The sequence below is a fragment of the Lynx rufus genome, unplaced genomic scaffold (assembly GCF_022079265.1).
Source record: "Lynx rufus isolate CCGP_SWC_20201006 ecotype Redwood Valley unplaced genomic scaffold, mLynRuf1.p SCAF_12, whole genome shotgun sequence".
Taxonomy (NCBI): domain Eukaryota; kingdom Metazoa; phylum Chordata; class Mammalia; order Carnivora; family Felidae; genus Lynx; species Lynx rufus.
Window position 1 is genome coordinate 42,629,785 of NW_025814826.1, and position 25,135 is coordinate 42,654,919.

General features: G+C 33.7%; 1 protein-coding gene across 2 annotated transcripts in view; it reads right to left on the reverse strand.

Annotated features, from left to right (window-relative positions):
- The window catches only part of CSMD3 (CUB and Sushi multiple domains 3), a 1,257,946-nt gene that overhangs the window by 300,986 nt on the left and 931,825 nt on the right, over positions 1-25,135 (reverse strand). For both annotated transcript variants that reach the window (XM_047073797.1, XM_047073796.1), the window contains 3 exons: positions 19,870-20,061; positions 15,457-15,583; positions 13,033-13,235 (listed from right to left, as the gene is read on the reverse strand). In XM_047073797.1, coding sequence (XP_046929753.1) covers positions 13,033-13,235; positions 15,457-15,583; positions 19,870-20,061 — 522 coding nt within the window. The remainder of the gene's footprint in view (positions 1-13,032; positions 13,236-15,456; positions 15,584-19,869; positions 20,062-25,135) is intronic.

The window sequence follows — 25,135 nt, forward strand, 5'->3', positions numbered from 1 at the left end:
GTCCCTCTCTTCCAGTTTTATTGCCTTACACTTTAGTATGGACTGAGAAATGGCCCTATATTCTCCATTTCAATATCTGTAAGGAATTCAAGTCGGGTAATGGGAATATTTAACCTGGAAGGAAATCCCATCCAGTGTCAAATCAATCAGAAAATATTTGAAATGCAGTTGGTAACCTAGAGGTGGATTTCACCCTGGAGTATTTTGCCCTTGATTGAGCTCTTGCTTAGTACAAGATCCATCAATTTTATAAAGAATGTTCAACATCATTATTAGGCTTACACTTTGCCAGCTCCTCAGTAATGTGGCTATCTTTAGAATTTCATTATGTTTCTAAGGATACACCTAATGATATGGCAAGTTAGGTTAAAGTAGATGGCAGCATGACAGAAACATTCCCATCAACTCAGGAAGGAAATGAAGCTGCTAATGCGTCAGATGCAAAAGGAATCTCAAAGCCCGTGTTGTAGTACACTTCCAAGAACATAGACATTTATTTTTATTTTTTAAATTTTTGTTAATGATTAGTTATTTTTGAGAGAGAGAGAGAGAATGTAGCACCTGTGCACATACCGGGGAGGGGCAGAGAGAGAGGGAGTCAGAGGATCTGAAACCAGCTCCGAAAAAAGAGAGCCCGTGTGGGGTTCGAACTCAAGAACTGTGAGATCATGACCTGAGCTGGCACTTAACCGACTGAGCCACCCAGGCACCTCTAGAAATTTATTTTTTAAAAAGACATATTTATTCAATTATTTCACCAGATAATTGTTATGCAACCACAACGAGCCAGGTATTATGGTTCATATTGGAGATAGATTTTAATGAGACGACACCTCCCTACCTTCACTGATGCTTATGCTCCAGTACACAGACAAAAGTGGGAATAAAATTGTTGATGCAGTTTTTGTGAAATCAAAGGCATGTTAGGTTGCGGACCCAATGTTACCTACAGAGGAAACTGATTTTATATCTAAAAATTATATAAGTTTATATAAAAGTCTAATTTGCAGTTGAACACTAATATTAAGGGATCACTAGAATTAATAAACAAAAAAGGGAAAAATCACATAAAAATGATTTTACATTATTTTTAACTGCCAGTGCACATTTAGTTTTACATTATTAAAGAGACTTCCTATTCAATCAGATTCATTTAACATTTGCTAAGTACGTAATACCAGGTGCAGTGCCAATTTCTAGGGATACAAATATTAATACGATAATATCCTCGTTCTTCAAAGGAAAATAATCTAAGAGGGACAGCAGATGTGTACATAGCTTTACTATACTAAAATGATGTTTTACCATTCAAACTGCAAAATTCTGGGAATGAAAGAAGAAGTTAAAAATAACTTGTATAATTAAAAATATGTTCTAACAAAATTGGAATTACACTGATGAACATTTCAAAATAGTTATCTATACAAAAACAGTTTTTAAAATGAAATAATTTCTTAAAAATTCCAAATATCTGTGCACAAAAATACATTCTTTATATGAATTACCTAAACATTAAAAATAATGTTAGCAAAATACTAATTTACAATGCACATGTACATTTTTAATTGGTTTCTTAGCCATTATTTAGTGCCTTTTACTATTTTTCTAAAGAATTAATATATTATTATTAACATTGTTAAAGATATTTTTAATACATTTAAAATATTGGCATGTTAAACTGATATCTCCATAGGCCATACTATTTTTAATAAAGAAAGTTTCCTCTTTATATGGGCTGAGATATCTGGTAAACTTAGAGCTAATTTTTAAAATGGAAGAAAGTCTCAATTTTATTTTTGTCATTCAGTGATGTGTATATATTTCAGCTCAAATATTTTCAAAGACACTGAATGCTTATTTCTTTTCAGATACCTTTCTTTGACAAAGATTATTATAACATAAAACTTGTCAAACAAGTTTTCTTAAATTGTGATTTTTTTAAACGTTTATTTATTTTTGAGACAGAGAGAGAGAGAGAGCATGAACAGGGGAGGGTCAGAGAGAGAGGGAGACACAGAGTCTGAAACAGGCTCCAGGCTCTGAGCTGTCAGCACAGAGCCCGACGCGGGGCTTGAACTCACAGACCGTAAGATCACGACCTGAGCTGAAGTCGGGCGCTTAACTGACTGAGCCACCCAGGCGCCCCTCTTAAATTATGATTTTTAAAAATATTCACTTACAAGCTATATAATTGTGTATTTTCTCAACTTTATTCCATTCTAGTATAAAATATAAATTTAATACAATTAAAAATAAGATCATTTCCAATTTTAATTTTGTACAGTGTTTGAGCATTCACACTTTCATAGAAATAACATTTAAATGTCTTCTTGATGCTAAACTTTGTTTTTGACAATTGCAACTCACCAAAAACTTCAAAGCTGATGATCTTTAGCACTCCAATAACTGAATATTTTGATTAAAGATTTACAACTGATTTAATGAAAAACAACCACATTTAAAAGTTTTATTTGCAGAAAATTTCAACACCTTAGTAGGGTTTTTGGTTGATTTTACAAGAGTACTTCAGAGATGCAAATCTTTCTAAGTCTGAATGACAATGAACAGCAAAAAAGAGAAAAGAGTACTGACACACTCATTTACTTATTTTTTGAATCAGCATTACTCTGTCATACACACACACACATACACACACACAAATATAATACTGTTATTTCACTGTATATAAAAGTATTTGTAAATTTTAACAATTTTATTGTGATGAGTAGCATTTGCTTGGTCAGAGTTATGAATTACACGTACACTGCAAGCAATTCTAAGTATATTTCTATTTCTTAAAATTTTTTAAGTTTATTTATTTTGAGATAGAGAGAGACAGAGAGAGCATGAGCAGGGGAGGGTCAGAGAGAGGAGGAGAGAGAGAATCTCAAGCAGGCTTTGCACTGTCAGCAGAGTCCTACATAGGGGTTGAAATCACAAAGTGTGAGATCATGACCTGAGCCAAAATCAAGAGTCAGATGCTTAACCAGCTGAGCCACCCAGGCGCCCCTTTCTGTTTCTTAATTTTATGAGAGCTTCGTTTTTATCACGAGGCTATGTATCATCAAAACTTATATTTGTATTATTATCACAAAACAAACAACTATATTTAATATTAAAATTTTTAAATGTGAACTTTGTCTTACTTAAAAAATAGCTAAAGATAATTCTCTGCTTGGGGCGCCTGGGTGGCTCCGTGGTTGGGCATCGGACTTCGGCTTAGGTCGTGATCTCACAGCTCCTGAGTTCGAGCCCTGCGTGGGGCTCTGTGCTGACAGCTCAGAGCCTGGAGTCTGCTTCTCATTCTGTGTCTCCCTCTCTCTCTGTCCCTCCCCCACTTGTGCTCTATCTCTCAAAAATGAATAAATGTAAAAAATAACTTTTTTTAATAAAAAGAGATAATTCTCTGCTTAAAGCTTAAAAAATGTATTGTGGTGTTAACATACATAGAAATGAGATAAATGAAAACAATAGTCCAAAGGATTGAGGGGGAAATGGGAATACACTATTGTGGGGTTCTTCTATGAGAAGTGGAATAATAGAATTTGATGCTGGGTTTTACTAAGCTAAAAATGCATGCTATAAATATTAGAGCAGGTACCAAAAAAATACATAGCTAATACATTTAGAAAGTGAAATTAAGAAAAAAAAATCCCACTTACAAATACATCACAAAGAGTAAAATAGGAATAAATTTAACAAACGAGGTGAAAGACCTATATGCATTTTGAAAACTACAAGACTTTAGGGAAAGAGATTGAAAAAGACACAAATAAATGAAGAGATATGTGTCCATGGACTTGAATTAATTGTTGTAATGTCCATACTACCCAAAGTAATCTATAGATTCAGTTCAACCTCTCTCGAAATTCAAATTGCATTTTTCACAGAAATAGATCAGATAATCCTAAAATTTGTATGGTACCACAAAAGGCCCTCCATAGACATAGTGACATTTTAAAAAATCTGACACCAAAACTAAAAGCAACAAAAGCAAAAATAAACAAGTGGGACTATATCAAACTAAAGAGCCTTTGCACAGCAAGGAAACCATCAAAAAAATGAAAAGGCAACATACTAAATAGGAGAAAATATTTGCAAATCATGTATCTGATAAAGCGCTGATATCCAAAATATATAAGACACTCGTAAAACTCAGTAGCAAAAAACAACTCAGAAACAAAAACAAACAGAAAACAATCCAATTAAAAAATGGGCAGAAGATCTGACCAGACATTTTTCCAAAGAAGACATACAGATGGCTAAGGTACAGAAAAGATGCTCAACATCATTAATCATTGGGGAAATGCAAATTGTAATCACAATGAGCTATCACTTCACATTTGTTAGAATGGTTATTATCAAAAAGATAAGAAATTACAAGTGTACAAAATGATGTAGAAAAAAAGGTAACCTTTGTGCACTGTTGGTGGGAACATAAATTGGTGTAGCCACTATGAAAAGCAGTATGGAGATTCCTCAAAAAATTAAAAACAGAATTATTATATGTTCCAGCATTTCCACTTCTGAGTATTTACCTGAAGAAAATGAAAACTCTAACTCAAAAATATACATGTACCCCATGTTCACTGCAGCACTATTTACCATAGTCAAGATATAGAAACAACCTAAGTGTCTATTATTAAATAAATACATAAAGAAACTGCGTGTGTGTGTGTGTGTGTGTGTGTGTGTACACACACTGGAATTTTATTCAGCTATAAAAAAGAATGAAACTTTGCCATTTGGTCCAACATGGATGGACCTTTAGGGCAATATGCTAAGTGAAATAGAGAAAGACAGATAACATATGCCTTTTCTTACTTTGAAATGTAAAGAAAATTAAAAGAAACAAACAAACAAAAAACTCATAGATACAGAGAACCAATAGGTGGTTGCCAGAGGCAGGGAATGAGGGAGGTGGAGAAATGGGTGAATGGGTTCAAAAGGTTAAAAAAAAAAGTTAATAGAGGAAAAAATATCATGGAAAAAAGGAACAAGTAGATCCAATAAAAATAATAGTAATATGGTAGACAAAGTTAACTATAGGAAAAATTTACATGAAATGTAAATGGTCTAATAATTTAAAAGACAACAATCAAAAAGTATACGTTTTTAGACTGTATAAATAACCATGACTCAATCAAGTGCTATCTACTAGGTACCTAACTTAATTATAAACACACTACCAAATTAAAAAGATGATAAATAGTATACCAATGCCATACTAATTGTAAGATATTTATGTGAGACAAGGTAAATTTCAAGAAATGGCAAATTACTAATGAAAAAGAAAGATAGTTCTCAGTAATGAAAAAATTAAGTCATTAAGAAGACATAAAATCTACAATGTTATGCACCTAATAACAGGTCTTCATAATACACACACACACACACAAAAACATGGCAAGACAGAAAGAATAAGTAGAGTCCAACTGAGCATTTCAATACTTCTCTTTCATCAGTTGATTAAAAAAAATGTAGACAGAGAACCAGTAATGATATAGAATACTTCAAACACAACTTTATCAACCAACTATACTTAACTGGTATTTACAAAACACTCTGCCCAATAATACCAAGTGCACATTCTTTTCAATGCATATGGTACTTTTAGAAAACCATATGGTTGATCATAAAACAAGTCTAAGAAAATTTAAAATTATTAAAATGTTAATATTTTTACTGGATTTATAATATTAGATGTTTTTTTCTTTGATTCAAGGAACTTTTTAAAGACCATGCTTTGATTTCATGAAGTGGATATAAATAAAACTTTTATTGGAATTAAAATACTTGAGGCAATTGATGTTACTGATTCTCTATTTAAAGCAATGATGTGACTAATATAAAATTGAACTTACTGAACTATTTGTGAAGTTCTTCTATGGGAACTGGCATATTAACAATTTTAATATGCATGAGGAAGAAAATTTAGAATACAAAGTGATAAAATTAGTTTAGTAGTTTTCATTTGCTCTAAATGAAACTTCATGCTTTTTAAGCACATTAATGTCTCTGGTTTTTACATGGTCATTGACACCACTGTGGTCCCCATGTATGTTAATATATACTATGTGCCAGCTGCACTTTCATAATCTTTTCTTTTCTTTTCTTTTCTTTTCTTTTCTTTTCTTTCCCTCTTTTCTTTTCTTTTTAATTGTCTATTTATTTATTTTGAGAGAGAGAGAGAGCAGGAGCAGGGGAGGAGCAGAGAGAGAGGGAGAGAGAGAAACCCAAGCAGGCTCTGTGCTGACAGCACAGACATGGGGCTCAGTCTCATGAACCATGAGATCACAACCTGAGCTGAAATCCGGAGTCAGATGCTTAGCTGACTGAACCACCCAGGTGCCCCACATAATCAATTCTATTTTTAATTGAGATATTATTGGGCTTTTTGATTATTAACATACAGATATTATGAGCAATTTGTACATAATCCTTAACATAGAAGCACTAAAAGTCTTCAAACTATATAGTTAATCTAAATAGCTATTCTGATGATTTATTGTTTGAAAATGTGTGGGGAATTTGTTCATAAAACAATACTCCATATCAATATCTTAAAATAGTACACTCTTAGGTCTAAAATTTCCAATATCTCACCTTTATTATCATACACACTACATTCTCAGCCAAAATATCCCATCTTTCATATAAGGTCAATAAATTAGTAGAAAAAACTGGCCCATTACTACCAATGATATCATGGTGCCAGAGAGCACTTTCATTTAGAAAATAATTGCACTAAAAAGATATGGCTATAGAAGATAGGTATTTTAAAATAACCAAGACTTATTTAATACATTAGCTATTTTAAAATGATGAAGCTGGTTGGAGCTAACACATCATCATGGCTTCAAATCAGCATTTAATTTTATATTTTAGAATATAATATTGCCCTGTATACTGTTAACATGAAACACAAGGCAATAAAGTCGCACGTAATTCAGTATTCAACTTTTTTTTTGGCTGTATAGGAAAATAATCAGCATACGATTTCCCCTGTAAAACATTTTTACCTAAATATGTTTTATCGAAATTAGATTATGTGGGACTCTGCTTCTTTTAAAAGTGTGTTTCTGGATGTACTAAAATACTTTGATTTATAAATACTAATAAAAATAGTCTAAATTCTTTCCTGCTATATTTTTGGGCTCAGTTTCAACTTTTTCAAAGATAAGTTTGTGTTACATCTTCATGGCTTTGTGCTTAGTCCCTTCTTGACAGCATCCTTTGGCTGAACTGACTTGCTTTTTGGATGGTGAAATCAGCTTTCTTAAAAAGTAAATATTCAATACACACATTTTCACTAAACATGTCATTTAAAATTTTTAATGTTTTTATTATTTATTTTTGAGAGAGAGAGAGAGAGAGAGAGCACACAAGCAGGTGGAGCAGGAGAGAGAGGAAGACATAGAATCCAAGAGGGCTCCAGGCTCTGAGCTGTTGGCACAGAGCCCGATGCAGGGCTTGAACCTATGAACTGCAAGATCCTGACCTGAGCCAAAGTCAGATGCGTAACTGACTGAGACAGCCAGGCACCCTTATACGTGTACTTTTTAAAATCCCACTGCTGCCACAAATGTCTACTGCCATATAATTTTAAAAATTATTTCTATGATAAAATAAATAACAAAAACACTCATGGCAAGAACATGCAGACTATGTACTATAGCTTTCCAGCTTATCTCCCGAACATCTATTTCTGTGCATATTTCAAGAACACATTTTTCCTGTTAATCCTGCCAATTCATGTCCTGACAGCTTTATGTATCTTTCAAACCACAGCAAGACTATGACATAACTTGCTGTTATACAAAATAGCTTGCAGGGCAATAGCATTAACTGCTTCTCCTACTACCTTCCAAGATCAGAATGAGTTAGGTGTTCATATCCGAGAATAATTTATTTATCAACAAGTGCCCTATACATTCTCCTTGAAAGGGAAGTGTGAATTACCTGGCACATGGAAAAGATTGAAAAATGTAGATTGCTTATCAGTATTTGTTTTTCAAATTTAATCATGTATTATAATTACTCTGAGCACTGTAAACATATCTCACACTACTAGATGACATCAAATACAAAACATAGGTCTAAGAAATACACCTTGGGTATTTTAACAGAATACTGGCTTGATGTTGGCCAAAATAATGATACTCTATTAAAAAAATACAGATCCAAATTCGAAACCAGTCAGGATGCTAGGACGACATGCGTAAACCAGGACTGTCCTGGGCACCTGGGCCATTTGGTGAATCTAATAAAAATTGCACATAATGCCAGAGCAGTACAAATGTGGAAGGGACTACTTCTGCCTGGAAGTTCATCAGTGTCAGAAGTATCATTTGTCCTGGATCTTGGAAAATACCTAAGAATTTATAGATTTTGTATGGGGACCGAAGTGTTTTAAGAATATGGAAGAGAAGCAGAAATGTGAAAGGACGTTGTCCTCTCAGGACAGTGTAGTTAGACAAGTGGATGTGTATAAATGAGTAGTGAATGATTATGCTGGCAGGTAGTTTGGGGGCAAATTGTGGAGGCTTTAAAAGTAACTCCAAAGTTTTGAACTTATGGCTGAGCGACGAGTAGACAAAAAATAATGAAACAGAGGGGTGATGTCTGATTTGTATTTTAAAAACATCAGTCAGGTAGAAATGCGTAGAAAAGTCTGGCTGGAGGGACAATGAAGTGAGTGGCTAGTTGACTGTCACAGCAATGCAGGCAGTGATAATGAAGATGGGGAAAAAGGCAGGGACACCATGCAGTCTTTTGAGGCTGGGCGACCTCACCTTCCTCTGGCTAAGGGATCCATGTCCTTGAGAGTCAACAGTATAAGCATGGGCCTTCGTATTTTGTATTACCCAGCAGGGGTAGATTCTTAACAGACAGGTCAAAGAATGAAGAACACAGAAAATGCTCTGTCAAAATTAACTATTCCGTGGGCAAATGACACTATGATACCCCAAAGATGCCTTCCCCATGGAACTAAAGTAGGACAGGAGAGGCAGATTATACATTTAAGCAGGAGATATAGAGGCTGACTGCTGAGACCCAAGGACAGCACATAGGACAGCAGGAGCGGTGTCAGACTTAAGTAGCTCTGATTAAGCAAAAGTGCCTCGCAGACTATAACACCAAGAGGCAACATGACAGTCTCTGCAAAGAATGAAGAGATCATGAAATGGAAGTCTTGGGGCTGCTGAGAGTGGCTTGATGATGATTACAAAGTTGGTGTGTGACCTACATTTCAGTTAAATTCACTTCGCACAAAGTTCAGTGAAATACATTTCATTGGTTGCATTTTGTCGCTGAAGACTCTTCTCCTATTGCCTGACTTGTTTCTCGTTTAAAAATTTATTATTTGACACTCACTCAACAACAGCTGTTTGCTCAAAAGGGGCCTGGGTATTGTGGAGGTGGGGGAGAGGGGACAGAATACAAGTCTGAGGTAATCAAAATGATACAGCTTGATTTGGCTACGACTCCTGGTTTAAGCTTGTTACCCAGCTTAATTTTAAATAGTGTCTTCCTTCACTTTCAACAATCGTCCTAGATTTGGACAATAAGTTATATGCTTGTCCTAAATAGAATCTTTGTCTTTATAGATATTTAGGGAGGCAAAGGTACTCACGAGGTATTTGGGAAGCAAAGATCACATAATGAAAACATCTTCAGAACAATGAATTGATAAATTATTCTCATCTTTGGGGAAAAAAAATTACAGCTAGTTCTTGGGGCATGGGCTGGAATATGTTTTAGAAATGGAGGTCAGGAAATGTTTTATAAAGAGAAGGCTTGGTGCTGAGTCTGCACAATGGAGCAAGACTTAAGGAAAAGGAGCAGAGGGGCGTCTGGGTGGTTCAGTCAGTTAAGCATCTGACGTTGGCTCAGGTCATGATCCCATGGTTTGTGGGTTGGAGCGTCACATGGGGCTCTCTGCTGACAGCTCAGAGCCTGGAGCCTGCTTGGGATTCAGTGTCTCCCTCTCTCTCTCTGTCCCTCCTCCATTCTCACTCTGTCTCTCTATCTTTCAAAAAATAAATAAACATTAAAAAAAAAGGAAAAGGAGCAGAAAAAACGCTTAGGGTGAAAGAAGGTTTAGACAGAAAGCACAGAGTGTGTGTGTGTGTGTGTGTGTGTGTGTGTGTGTGTGTGTGTAGGAGTAGGAGTACATGTGTGTATTTATGAGACTAAGAAGATTCGCCTGGGTGAAAAAGAAAATGCAATTGTGGAATAATTGGAGATAACTATGTTTAATAACTGGTCCTTAAGAGATTTCCCTACAGTAAATGAGCAAATGAATGAATGGGTAACATGATTCAAATTTACGTAGGGAAGAAGACTTTGAGTGAGCCACTGAACTGGAAAACTCTACAGTGCAGGCCAAATCTCACCTGCAGTAGTGGTTTATTGGCCTATAGTCTGTTAACATTTTCTTTAAGATTAATGGTTTACTTTGAAACTTTGCTGACTTTACATAAAACTCCTTATTTCAACTTCCACTTTAAAAATAGCTTTTCTATAGAATAGGGCAAAATGGCTATCGCCAGAGGGGGCAATGGTCCCTTGTAAATGGGCATGCATGCACTCCGGCTTTCCTTCATTTCTCCTGCTTTACTGGTGTAAGATGTGGAAACTGGGAGCATAATCAGAAACATGAGCTGATTAAATTGTAGAACTTCATTGTAACTAGTAATTTATAACTAAAAGCTCTCTATTTCCTCTGGCATAAGATCTACATAATAATGACAGCACAATAATGCCAATAACTGCTATTAATTTACCAGGCACCTGGCACAGCAAAAAGCTCCCATGTGGATTTGAGCCACAGTCCCAGGTATCTTTTAGCACTATGACCTCGAACAAATTAGCTCTCGTTCTAAACCTCACTGTATTTATGTGGGGAATGGGGGTGACCAAACATAAATCATGTGGATTTTATGAGATTTAAACGAGATTATGTGTATAAAGCTCTTAACATGTTTTCTGGCACACCAAGAAAGGTCTCATTCATGAAAAGAATATTTTTGAATTTTAAATCTGGACACTTGGAAAGCCATATAAAAATGAGTGAAAGAAGATATCCAAAAAGGGGATTCATTTTCATTGATTGATGCTTTTCATAATATAATATATTCACCCTCCAAGTAATTTTATTTCAATGGGTAGGTTTTTAGTCTCAGATCACTAGTATAAATTTCTATGCATCTTAAAAGACTATTATGAAGACAGATTTATTAAAGTTCTAGTACAATACATATTGTTTCCTTAAATGCCTTATAAATACAATAAATCTAAAAATGCATTACTAATTTAACTGAAAAATCTGCAGTAAAAATTCCTGGAAATAAATAAATAAGTAAGTAAGTAAGTAAGTAAGTAAGTAAATAAATAAATACAGCCTGTATCTATTGAGCAGATGAACTTGGCATTCACGAACGCTAGCCTTAAACAATTTTTCACATGAGTATAGTCAAATTATAAATCACAATAACCATTTAAGTATAAAATATTATATGGTACTAATTTAAGGTAACGAAAAGGAGAGCTATTAGTTACCAAACCAGAAAGAACTTAAATTGAACATCTATCTCTGACAAATTGCCATATCTTCATAAAAAAAGAGAAATAAACAGTAAAAATAGAAGATATAAATATGAAGAATATTCAACTGGTAGGTTTTTTTAGAATTAGAAGCCATTTGTGTTCACTGATTATATGATCATTTCATTTTTCATTCTTTTTCTCAAAAGATAAAGCATGAAATTACAGATACTGGCTTTTCCATAATGATCCACACTTTCACAACAGCTTGGTTTACACAATACAAAATAATTCACTTATGTTAGTCGATTAGGTCAAACAACTCTGTTCCATGAACCAAAAGTCTGCCAAGTTGTTTAATTGTATTAACCAGTTATTTACCTAAGAGTGATATATTTTGTGGACAGTAATTTCAAAAGTTATTTATGCTTATTTTACTTTTTAAAAAAGATTTCAATATTACATTTACTAATATAGTAAAATTAGTTCTCTGAGCACCAACTATATACTTTATACCAAATACAGTGTATACAAGATCATGTTACATCCTAATAATGTATTTATGAGATAAGCATTATTATACCTATGTGAATTAGAAAACTCAGCCTAAGATGATGAGGTCAGGGACACAAAGTCAGCAGTTAGTAAAGAGTCAGGACTTGGATTCAGGCACATTTCAGGAATACTGGTTTGTATGCTTTCCATAGATGATCTTAGAAATTTGCATATGTTTCTGTTAATAGGATTTTTAAAGACTATAAAGTTAGAAAATCCATTTGATAATTTTCCCAAAGAGGTGATGTATGTTGGCAATAAAAGTAAAAATATAATAATGAAAAGTTTAAGTTTTTATTCATTTTTTCCAGCCACTAAGTAAAAATCGTTTTTACAGAACAACATATATTTAGCCACTTAGCAGTGCCATAAAAGAAAAAAAGTGCCATGAACACTGGTAATTACTTACAATGAATGACATTATATTGTTATAGGAAGTCTTTAATTTAGAAGTAGATCTAAAATATTTTGTCACAGATATCTGGGAATATATAATTAAGATCTTTAAAAGAGAAAAACAAAATTAGTAATAATATAGGATTGTTTTTTTTTGTAAAGGCAAGTATTCATTTCCTCCCTTATCTAAAAATTTTCACATTTTGAAATAATCAGTTTTATGGTAAATTGAAATGTAAAGCTTTTGTAATGTAATTATTTCATTTGCTGAATTATTTTAGCAGCACTTTTACTTGAAAAAAAATGGCTTGACAATTAGAGAGAAGGTCTCAACGAGTAATTGATTAATTCCAAGTTAATTATATTCCTTTTTTCCAAGAATATTTTATCTTCACTGAAGATGAATAATAGGAAGACCAGAAATAAGCATATTTAGGATCGTTAAAATTTTAAAAGGTTTGGCCAGGAAAGTTAAAATACTATTTGAATAGCATTCCTACTTTTCATTTAAGAAATAAAATAATAACTCACTTGAAAACTGAATTGCAAATCCAGATTTGCTGATATAAAAATCTGTGTCAAACTGGATGGTGACTATGTTGAGAGTGCTATGGATTCCTTCAGGAATAAGAGATCCACTGATTTCCTTTAAGAGCATCTCATTTTCTGGGGGACCATCCCATACTCGGAGGATATCATGTGATGCTTCCGTATCAAAAGCAAGAAACTGTAGGCTGTGGGAGAACCATATATCTCTATTTAATTATCTCAAACATGGATTCAGTTTTAAATAAAAAGATATACCAGATATGCATCTTTAATTTTATTAGATATTTTTTATACTATCAGATAAAAAATGAATTAGGTAAACAGCATATATAACCTCAATACATGTTTCTTAAACAGAATAATTTATTTTTCTAGAATATGATTAAAAGTCTATCATATCACCTTTGTAAATTATAGAAATTTCAGATTTACAGTCTTTTCTGTGTTCAGAATGTTTTAAAAACATTCTTATTTATTTTTGAGAGAGAGATACAGAGCGCGAGTGGGGGAGGGTCAGAGAGAGACACACACACAGAATTCAAAGCAGGCTCCAAGCTCTAAGCTGTCAGCACAGAGCCTACATGGGGCTCAAACCCACAAACCTTGAGATCATGAACTGAGCGGAAGTCAGATGCTTAACAGACTGAGCCACCCAGGTGCCGGGTGTGTTTGTGAATTTTAACTGTAGCCACAGTAGGTGACACTTATGGAGCATCTAGTACATGCTAGGCACTGTGCAAAATGCATTACGTAGATTTTCTTTGTTTAATGGTTATAATGACTTAATGAAGCAGGCACGTATTTGATCTCAATTCTATAAATGTGGCAAATGGATTTGAGGCAGGTTAAATAAAATTGGCCAAAGGGTGGCAGAGTCATGAATTGAACTCAAGTTTTCTGAATCCGTAGCATATATTTTTACCGATGTTTCAAGTTTGTTTTATCAAAATCAAATGAGGTTTATTCAAGGAATGCAAGAATGAGTTCATATTAAAAAAAATCAATACATTTCATCACAATAATAGATATGAGGAAAAAATTACACAAACATTTCAATATATACAGAAAAAGTATTTTTTAAAAATTCAACATTATAATCATACCCAGCAATCTAAGAATAAAGAAGTTCCTTAATGTGAAAATTAATGTTTGCCCAACCCTACTCCCCCCAAAATGCATAAAAACCAAAAAAAAACACCTTTTTCACGTTAAATCTGCTTTATATCTAGCCTAGACATAATTATTGTCTGATATTTTTCGTGGCCAGGGCCAAAAATTAGAAATCCAGTTACAGCAACATGCTCCACTCTCTCTCTACATATATCACATCCGTGTTAGGTATGTGAAATGTCACAGCTTTAAATTTGTGTTGCAATTTAATATCCAATATTGTTCTTTAATTTAAAAAATTCCAGAATCCTGTTGAATTTATCATTTTTAAGTTTAGTAATTCTAATATTTAAATAAAACAACGTGCGATCTATACTAAAGAAAAATAGGCTGAGGGTTGATCTGGTGCAGTCTACTTTGAGTTCTGCAAATTCCCTTGCAGTAGTAATATATCTGTTCACATCAAACAATGCATGGAGTACACCTTTCGGCATGTTGATGAAGAATGATACTTGTTTTCCATAACCACCTTCACTACCCAGAAGCCTGTCTGAAATTTTCTTTACATAAAACAGCAATTCTTAAATTTAAAGTCATTGTTTTGAGAGTGATAACACACCAACTAGCTCAAATTAGGTCTGAAGGGAGGATTTATTTTTGTTCATTTATTAACCTATTCCTTGTCATGATCACAGTAGTTAAACTAGGGTTTAGACAACGTGATAACTTTGGCAAGCTGGCTGGTGCTGTTTTAGGAGATGATAGTTCTGCCCTCGTCAAAGGGTCAATAATGTGAAGAATTGTGAGCCACCTAACTAAATTCATCTGGAAAGGGAAATCAAACACAGTTAACAGGGCAGAGAGCTGATGCTCCAGAGATATGCCTAAACCCAGGGAAGACAGGGAATTGTTACTGAGTCCCCTTCTGTTCTTATTCCTTCCAAACGTTCTTGATGCTGAATTTACAACGATGACAGCACAACTTTGTATCCCTATCAAAATGGTGGACTTAGTGTCTTGAATCACCAAGAATTGAAAGATTAAAGTCCTAAAGAAGCAGAAAACATTTCTCGATCTCTGTGGTCTATGAAAACTACGAATCTAGGGGTTATATGAACTACCACTGTGACAATAATCATACCCGTGAATACTTGTTATACTTTAAAGAGATAAAAACCAGGTTCTTCTTGGCCAAGGCTAAAGATATTGACAGACCTTGTTGTTTGATATTGTATATTGAGGCTGATCAGAAATTTCAGATTCCCCAGTAATTCTGAGAAAATAAAACCCATTTACCTGACAATGTTTCCTGGATCTACCTCAATCATCCACATGCAACGCAGATTATTGTCATATGGAAAGGGATAACCAGGAGATAAGATTCTTCCTGAAGATTCTCCTTTAAAACGACCTCCACATTCAGCTAAAATAATAATAATAATAATAATAATAATAATAATAATAATAAATGAAGCCACAATTTAATGCCAATCTTTGCAAAACAATCTACGAATTTCTCAAAAATATATGTTTTTTCATCTTAAGGAAAATAAGGATTGACAATCCCTCTTCTTAAGACAATACATTTTGTATATACTTTCTCAGATTAATGTATTGATTGAAGCAATGATACACTAAAGAGTAAAACAATAAACTCTCAAGTTAGATCACATAAAAGATAATAAGCTAGGGAATAAAAAAAGGACACACTCAAACACTCTGAGTTTAGGCATTCAAAGATTTTAAGATGTGTTGTTACATAATGATAATTTAAAAAGGGGAAACAGATGGCAAGTTGCTCACTGCTCGTTGGTTGTAGGCTGAATAATTTATCATCGTGCTACCCCACCTCTGAGAAAAAACTAATCTTTACTGTGGTCCCTCAGGTCTTCTAAATTTCATTGTCCTTTTATTCCCCTTTAAATCACTCTAAACTCTTTCCTTTTTTAACCTCCCCAAAGTCAAAGTGGCATTTTTATTAGATCTCTCACTTCAGTAAAATCTAGTTTAATTTAATGAGTCCTTAAATTTTATAAAACTCATCAAATCAAAAGTGTAGATATTGTTATACAATATTTTTTAAAAATCTTTTGGGGGATTACCTCTCCATTTGAATGCTATTTAATATATGGGGATGTCTGTAGAGGTTTTATTTCAGTAAACAGATAATCTAGAAAGAATCCTCTGTACTGGAGATGACAGAAAATAAGTATTGCAGTTAGTATATTGTTCTACATCTCTAACCCCAGAAACAAGGATAACACTGTGTAATACATCATACATTTGAAAATTCTCCAGATTATTTCCTACCAAAAAATAAACAAAAACAAAAAAAAATTTACTTTTTGCTTAAATATTTGAAGGCGCTCCTATATTTGTTTTTCTTGTTCTCTGCACTGTTTTGATCTTACTTACATTCAATCACTGACTTAATCTTCTTGGTTTTGTTTTGGAAGAGACCTAATGGCAATTGAATTTAATGGTTCACAATGTATAGGCCCTATTCCTATAGGTAAATTTATTTCACAGATTTTACATATTCTATTTTACCACATTGTGATGATTAGTTTTACGTGTAAACTTGGTTAGGCTATAGTACCCAGGTATTTAATCAAACACTAGTGTTGATATGAAAGTATTTTAAAGATTTTTTTTTATGTTTATTTATTTTTGAGACAGAGAAAGACAGAGCATGAATGGGGGAGGGTCAGAGAGAGAGGGAGACACAGAATCGGAAACAGGCTCCAGGCTCTGAGCTGTCAGCACAGAGCCCGACGCGGGGCTCGAACTCACAGACTGTGAGATCATGACCTGAGCCGAAGTCGGACGCCTAACCGACTGAGCCACCCAGGCGCCCCATATATGAAAGTATTTTATAGATGTGGTTAATGTCTACAATCAGTTGGTGTTAATTAAAAGAAGTTATCCTTGATAATGTGGATAGCCCTCATCTAGTCAATGGGAAGACCTTATGAGCAAAAAATAAGTGTTTTGGAAAAAAAGAAATTCTCCCTCACAACTGCAGAGTTGACCTCTGCCTGCATTTCCAGCCTTTTGACTTTCCCTATGTATTTTGGACTTGTCATCTCCCACAACTGCATGAGTCAATTCCTCAAAATAAATAAATCTCTTAGATAGATAGATAGATAGACACTTAGATACAAATACATATAGATAGATCAATCTAGATTTAGATATCCTATTCATTCTCTTTCACTGGAGAATGTTGACTGATACACTCACAGAGGACTAAAAACTTGATTTTGTATGGCAATGTTAATTTATAAGAACAAATTTGTTATTTTTTTAAGTAAATGAGATACCAGTATTTAAGATGTTGCCATCACTTATTTAGATTTTTTCTCATTTTTTAACAAAAATTGTGTTGGATAACCTTCAACTATGTAACTATATCAATTCATTATTACATTATTTCTTTATAATTATCACTTTTATAGCATACACTTACTATGAGAACAGATTTTAGACTTTATTCCTCCAGATTAATTTTTAATCAATTAAAGGTCAAATTGGGGTTTTGTGTACTACGCTGTATGTTGAAATTTAACAGAGTTCTTTTTTCTCCATATTTCTTTTCTACAAACATTACCTGTCATTTTGACTTCAAATGAGCCAGTGTGATATGCCATAACACTACAGCTCATATTTAAGAGAAGACTTATATTTTCAGTATAAAAATGAAATAGTGCTTAAAGAAGGTATATAGGTTAAATCCTCTGGCTATGGTATTTCAAAAATTATTTGTTTGATCCATGTATAAGCTTCAGAAACATAATTATCTAGAAATAATCCATACAATTGCGAGAAAGTTTCTTATTTGACAGAGGCAAAGTGAGCACAAAAAATTAGGATGCTAGACCAGGTGGTAAGGCTATTAATTGTTGCCAGTAGAGAACACGATCTAAAATAGAATCTCCTCTTCTGTTATCATAGTAATCACCGGCACAACATGCCATGTGTCCAACTGTCTTCAGCTGTTATTCCTGTCTATCCATCATTAAAAGGAAAAACAATATATAAGTTTACCCTTCTCATGAAATCTTGAACAGTATCAAGCCACTAAGTTTTGACTCAGGAAATTTGTAAATATGAAGTGCACCGATTTGTTACAAACAAAATTAATTCTGATCACAAACCAAATATCCTTCCATTTACATGAAGTCTTTTAAAAAGTGAAGAATGTCTTTAGCTTGGTTCAACACATATAGAAAATATATTATTTTAAGTATATCTGGTTTCTGATTTTAATTTTAAGGACAGCATGGAAAATCAGTATTTACAAGTTTATAGTTTTGTGCAATTATAATCCTTAATGCTTTTCTGAATATATTTCATATTCACATCAAAGAATACAACCTTAGAATTAGTGCTACATTTTCTCATTACTAACGCCAGTGGGCTGACTGTTGGTCATATTCCAGAATCCCAAGCTTTGTTAATTTAGGTTGATTAGTATTTAGATATTATCCTCGTAATCTATCCAAAATCAGATGTCATCTGAAAAGAAAGGACTATGATTGCATTTTGGTTAGATAAAAACATGTTTGCTTCCTACGTGAATCAATGTTTGAATAAACCAACAGAGGTCTTGTGGCATCAAAAAACACAGTGCAATTAGTTGCAAGGCCTTTAAAGACTGGAATTTCATTTTTCTATTTGCATTCTAGTAGGTTTTGTGGAGATTCCTATGTTAACCGTATCAACTAACAAAGATACAAATTCGGAAGGTTTAAGTTTCCAAACTCATCAAATTATATACATTAAATATGTGCTGCAGTATTAAGATATCAGTTATACCTTAATAAAGCTGTGATTTTTTTTTAATTTAGGTCAATTTTATTCATGTGGGCCTGAGGCAGAATGGATTTGTGCTTCTACAAATACCAGCAAGAAGTAAGAATGGCTGAAGAGTAACGAGTGTTTGCTCCCTATTTAAGGAGTCAGTGTTTTCTTAAAATGTTTCCTTTTGTCGTTCTGGTATTCCAGCCTGGGACCTATTTGGTCTTTGGAGCAGAAAAAAACAAGAGAAAACAACAAGAAAACAGACATCTTTGTCAACACATTTCTGTCTACCTTCCTACTCACACAAACCCAGTCATTCATTAATTGATCTATAAGATGGTACTAGTCCTCCAGTCGTGCAGTGAGAGAAAATGATCTATATACACAATAACATATACCTTATGTTATTGTGTCTCCCTTGCCTCTTTTTATTGAAATTGGTTAGTTATGCTACATACACATAAGAAAAGCCCATGTACTTCCTCAGATTTTTGAAAATCTATATACATATATAAAGAAAACCTTTGAAGTTTTTGAGAATACATTTATTGTTTTTTAATCTACCTTGATACCGGGACAGGTGCTCATTTTATTAAAACAAACCTAGTCAATGTGATTCCATAAATATGTACGACAAGTCTTAACATATTTTTATAGTGAGTTAAATTTTGTATCAAGATAGGAGAAAGAATGACTTGATACAAAAAAATGTACTCATCGACAAACTTATGAAAACGACGCTTTCACTTTCCATTAATTTCCTCCAACAAATTTGAGCTATGAGTTCATTAACTTCATGATTTAAGCTGTGAGCTGTGCGTGAACAGATAAAATCACTTGAAAAGGGACAGTGTATTTGGATAGCACTCCCAAAGAAATATTTATGAAACTATAAGAGTATCTTACCAATACAGGAAGGCAGAGGATAGTCCCATGCCCTTCTCTCCCCTGTCATGCATTTGAGAAGGCTACTCCCGTGGAGAGTATAGCCTGGATTGCATCCATAAATAATAGTGCTCCCGGCAAAGTGGCCTTGGTCACTGATCTTGTATCCAAATTGTGGAATACCAGGATCCTCACAGTGTGAAAGTTCAAAACCTGTGATAAGGATACAGAGTCATTAAAGGCAACATTTAACAGGAAGATTTAAAATTATACCAACAGTCTTTGATTATTTTTAGTATAATTACATACCTTTTCCTACTTGTATTACTCTTACAATATTCAATTTTGATAGTATATATACAGCATCCATAAAGTTATTTTCTTGAAAATTGGAATTTGTTGTAATTTGATTGGTTGATTGTAATTCTGAAGTTTATCAGTGATACCCCATGGTCTATACAACTATATCGTGGCTTGTAGCACTAAGCCTCTCGCTTACTTCAAGTGAATTGTGGCTAATAATAAATTCTGACCAATGTGACTACTAGAGTCACGTCATCAAAATTTTAAAATTTTGACAAAACATGTCCAATAATTGTCCAATTCACAGATATGTCCACTGCAAATATAACCGTAGATTGCTTTACTTTGATAGCATTAGAAGACAATGATAGTCTCATATTGAAAACATAGTTTTTCGAGACATAATAATAGTATTCAGCTTTAAGAACTCGGAATCTTTATATCCTGCCCCCCTCCAAAATGTATAGCTTTCAGAAATTCTCACAAGAAAACAAAAACAAATCAAAGCAGCGTGTTATTCTGTGGTACAAAGAAACTACGTTTGTGTTCAGCAGAGTTTGGGCTTTCTGCATGAATTTTGCTGGAAACTTTATTTCCTGAGATAAGAGTAGCACTGGAGAAGTTAATTTACAACTACCCCTACCAGGAGTGAGAGAACGCCAGAGAGCTTTACCTGACTCCAGAGGACGTTTGTGTTTGCACCAAGGGGGAGAACGAGATGACTTACAAACATCTCTAGGTTATAAAAACTGGAGACATAGGCTAATCTGGCTCTTAGAGAAATGTATTTACATTCTGAGGCTAAAAAAAAAAGAGAACTCAAGATCCTTTCCATCCCATCTCCAAGCAGCAAAGTTCTTTCTTCCTGCTTTCAGGAGAGGAAGGCAAGATAGCTGCCTTAAGCATGTCCACTTTTCCTCATGCCTTGTCACTGGCCACCCATGCAGATTTTTCCATCTGCTTTCCACCATGTTACTACAGGGGTAAGGAGTAGGTCAGAAGTGTGCAGGACATACCAATATTATTATTATATTATTTAAATAACAATTATTAATCTGTTTAGATCCAGAAGATCTTGTGTCCATATGCAGAATAAAGTCAACAAAAGTGAATATTAAAAACAACAGTCAGGGGCGCCTGGGTGGCGCAGTCGGCTAAGCGTCCGACTTCAGCCAGGTCACGATCTCGCGGTCCGTGAGTTCGAGCCCTGCGTCGGGCTCTGGGCTGATGGCTCAGAGCCTGGAACCTGTTTCCGATTCTGTGTCTCCCTCTCTCTCTGCCCCTCCCCCGTTCATGCTCTGTCTCTCTCTGTCCCAAAAATAAATAAACGTTGAAAAAAAATTAAAAAAAAAAAAAAAACAACAGTCAGCACAGTTCACTATTAAGAGCCTGAAAGAACTGGAAAAGGATACCTCATAATATAAATTAAACACGATAGTAGCAATCAAAATCTAGGCTCCTTAGCCATAGAGTTCTTGTCTTTAATGTTTTAGCAAGTGTATAAATATAAGATAAATGATAGAGTGAATGTACCAAAGATAATTAGGTGCTATTTACACCAGTTATAGCTTCCTAGACTAGAGGACTATACAGAGTATTCCAGATAGCCTTATGAGATAGGAAAACCTGTGACTTCAAGACAAATAATGCTGGAGAAAAAAAAATGTTATGTGTATAAATCATAGGATAATCAAAAAGCAGTCTCTGTCTCCTTTATAGGCACAGATCCTTGACCAAATTAATCTAGATTTGAACTAGAACAACAACAACAACAAAAGCATGCATTATCTCATATATGTCAAATCACTAATTTGCATCATTGACTTCCTAGAATGTCAAAACATACATTAAATCACTAGAATTTGCACATATCCAAGTACTAAATACATATTGTAACTTCAGCATTTTGAGGGATACATTATCTATCAGAGGAAGGAGCCCTTCCTACTCTCTTCTATGGGGTATTAACCATTTTTTCTCCTGTTAACGCAGAGAAATACTTTACACATTTTAATTGATTTACAATCATTTGCTTCTTTTCTTTGTTTTTCTACAGAGTGGAATTATTTCAATTTTCCCCTTTCCCACAATGACTTCCCAGCATAAATCTTGGCACACGGCAGATGTGTAATAATTTCTATGGATGGATGTGGATTATTAGAGGCAATTATCTCAAGGAGATAACTGAGGAAGAAACTAAAATAATGCTGATGAGAAACTGAAGTTTATGAAACAATTAAAAAAATCTTCAGGAATTTCCCTTATGGATCAATTTGTGACAGCTCTGTTTGGGTGAAAATATGTTAAAATAAAGCAAATATAAATGGCATCAGAAAAAGAGCCCAACAAGTCAGAAGTCACTAACTCAAATCGTGACATAAATGAGATATAAAGATACACGGTCAAGCAAGCCAGTCTTTCAGACATAGAAACGGAAATGGCAGAAGTAGCAACTTCACATTTTCAGGACACATTACTTTGCATGAATCTGCATACTTAATACTACATTTAAAGTGTTCTTGCTCAAAAATTACAAGTTTGCGTGCCTTCTACCAGACATAATATTCAGTTTATCATTCAAAATGCAGCCACTTCTGAGTTTTACCGTATATCATTTATCAAAATAAAAATGGAAATCAAGCTCTCTTTTCAAGGTTCATTACCAAATTCATCCTTCCTTAATTTGAATGTTCTGTAAATGTGGTTGGCAATTGCTGGTGATGAGGTAAAATGGAGATATTCTTTGTAAATTAAGATAATTTATAATACTTTGCATTGTAGATGAAAATGCACACGGACAATACTATATAAGCTACAAAGCACAACATAATTTAGTCCAATTTGGTGGAATTATTGTTGCCTATTCATAAATATTCAGATCTGTCTTATCTTTATGGAAACATTCAGCTGCCAGTCTTTTCATTGAAAAGCTCAAATACTTGAAACTGACAATTAAATAAAGATGTGTATGAAAAATCATATATGCTATAAATATTCACCATTCCTTGTGAAATTTGATACTCTGATGAAATGAAAATTTCTAGAGCACAAAATGAACTGAAAATCCCCATTACCTAAATCCTTTTGACTTAATGAATAACTTCAACAGAGATTTAATTCCTTTCCTGCTACTATGTAGTATAAGGATTTCTAATTTATTTTTAAGTTGTTATTGGAAACCTACAAAAGACTACAAAGGATAACATAACTTCACCATCTGACTCTATCCGATTCTACTATCATAGTAGCTTCAGATAAAAATTAATATTATTTCAGATTAATATTCATATTGATTCATATTAATATCAAGAAATAAATATTATAAAACAAGTAAAGCTCCTTTTTGTTCCCTTCTCAACCACTTTCAGATTTTCCCTACCAAGAGCTAGTAAATATTCTGAATTAATGTATTCTTCTCATACCTATTATATATATATATATATTTATATATATATACTTATATATATTTATATATATATACTTATATATATTTATATATGTATATTTTATATTGTATTTATTTATTTTGAGAGAGGGAGAGGGAGAGCATACATGTGCATGAGTAGGGGAGGGGCAGAGAGAGAGAGACAGAGAATCTCAAGCAGGCTCTGCACGCTGCTAGTGCAGAGCCCCATGTGGGGTTCTATCCCATGTACCGTGAGATTATGACCTGAGCCACAATCAAGAGTCGGACCCTCAAACAACTGAGGCACCCAGGCGCCCCCTATTTTCATCACATAGCTATATGTCTATGAACACTATATAGAATGTTTTGCAAGTTATTTATACACTTTATAAACTATGAAATTATTTTAAAAATTCTTCTGAAACTATTTTTGCCAACATTGTGTTTTTATCTTTACACACACACACACACACACGCACACACACACATACATTTTATTCATTTTAACTACTCTGTGGTATTTCATTAGAAACTTACTACAAAATTGATTTATTTATTTTCTAACTGATGAACTTTTACATTGTTTCCCATTATTCCCTGCTACAAGAAGGCTATACTTTTTGTCTCCTTTTGCACAAATGTAAGCGTTACTATAGGGCATGTACCACGTAGGGATGCAGAGCTCACGTTGTCCTAAAGATTGTATCAAAATCTGCTAATCTGCTATTCAACTTCTTCCTTGATCTACTGAGAGATGAATAGTTTAATTCCTACCTGCACATAATTTCTATTCCATTTGATTATGAACAACAGCTGTGTATTCACATGGGGGAATGTCATATGGTCAGTAAAAGAGTACAAATAATACAATAAGGCAGATGGCTTAGAAATATAAATGGTATTTGAAAACTCACTCTTTGAATATAAGTCAGCATTTTTGATGGAACTTAAAACGAGATCTTTATACGCTTTATTTTTTTGAAACTCAGTCAAAATGTAAATATGTTTTTAATATTCTAAAAGTTACCTTATAGGGTATTTCATGGTGAATTAAGGTATGTTAATTGCATAGACTAAAAGTAAACACCGTCAAATTGTTAAATAAAAAGGGAGATAGATTGTTAATAAGAGAACTGAGAAAGCATGCTAGCTAAATACAGTTGAGGATGACATCTGAAACTAAAAACATTAATTCAAGTTTAAATAATAATGCAAGGAGACAAAGATCATTCTATCATAATTTTAATCTCTATAGAATTCTTTGGTGAATTTGGTTCATAATATTTAGTGGAATCTTTAAGAATTATACTTAATGTTTGATTAGTAAATTCTACTTAGGCCATGAATATTGCAAGAAAAAGTCTTATTTTAGAATTCTTTATATTCATACGAAGATGTGTACAAAACATAATGTCAACGTTGTCACTTTAAAATTCGCAAGCAGGAAAGAGTCCACAGTCACAGTCACCCATGGCAACTATGACAATCCTCTTTGATTCAGAGATGACAAAGAATATAATAGGAGGGATGCCTGGGTGGCTCAGTCAGTTGAGCATCTGACTCTTGATTTTGGCTCAG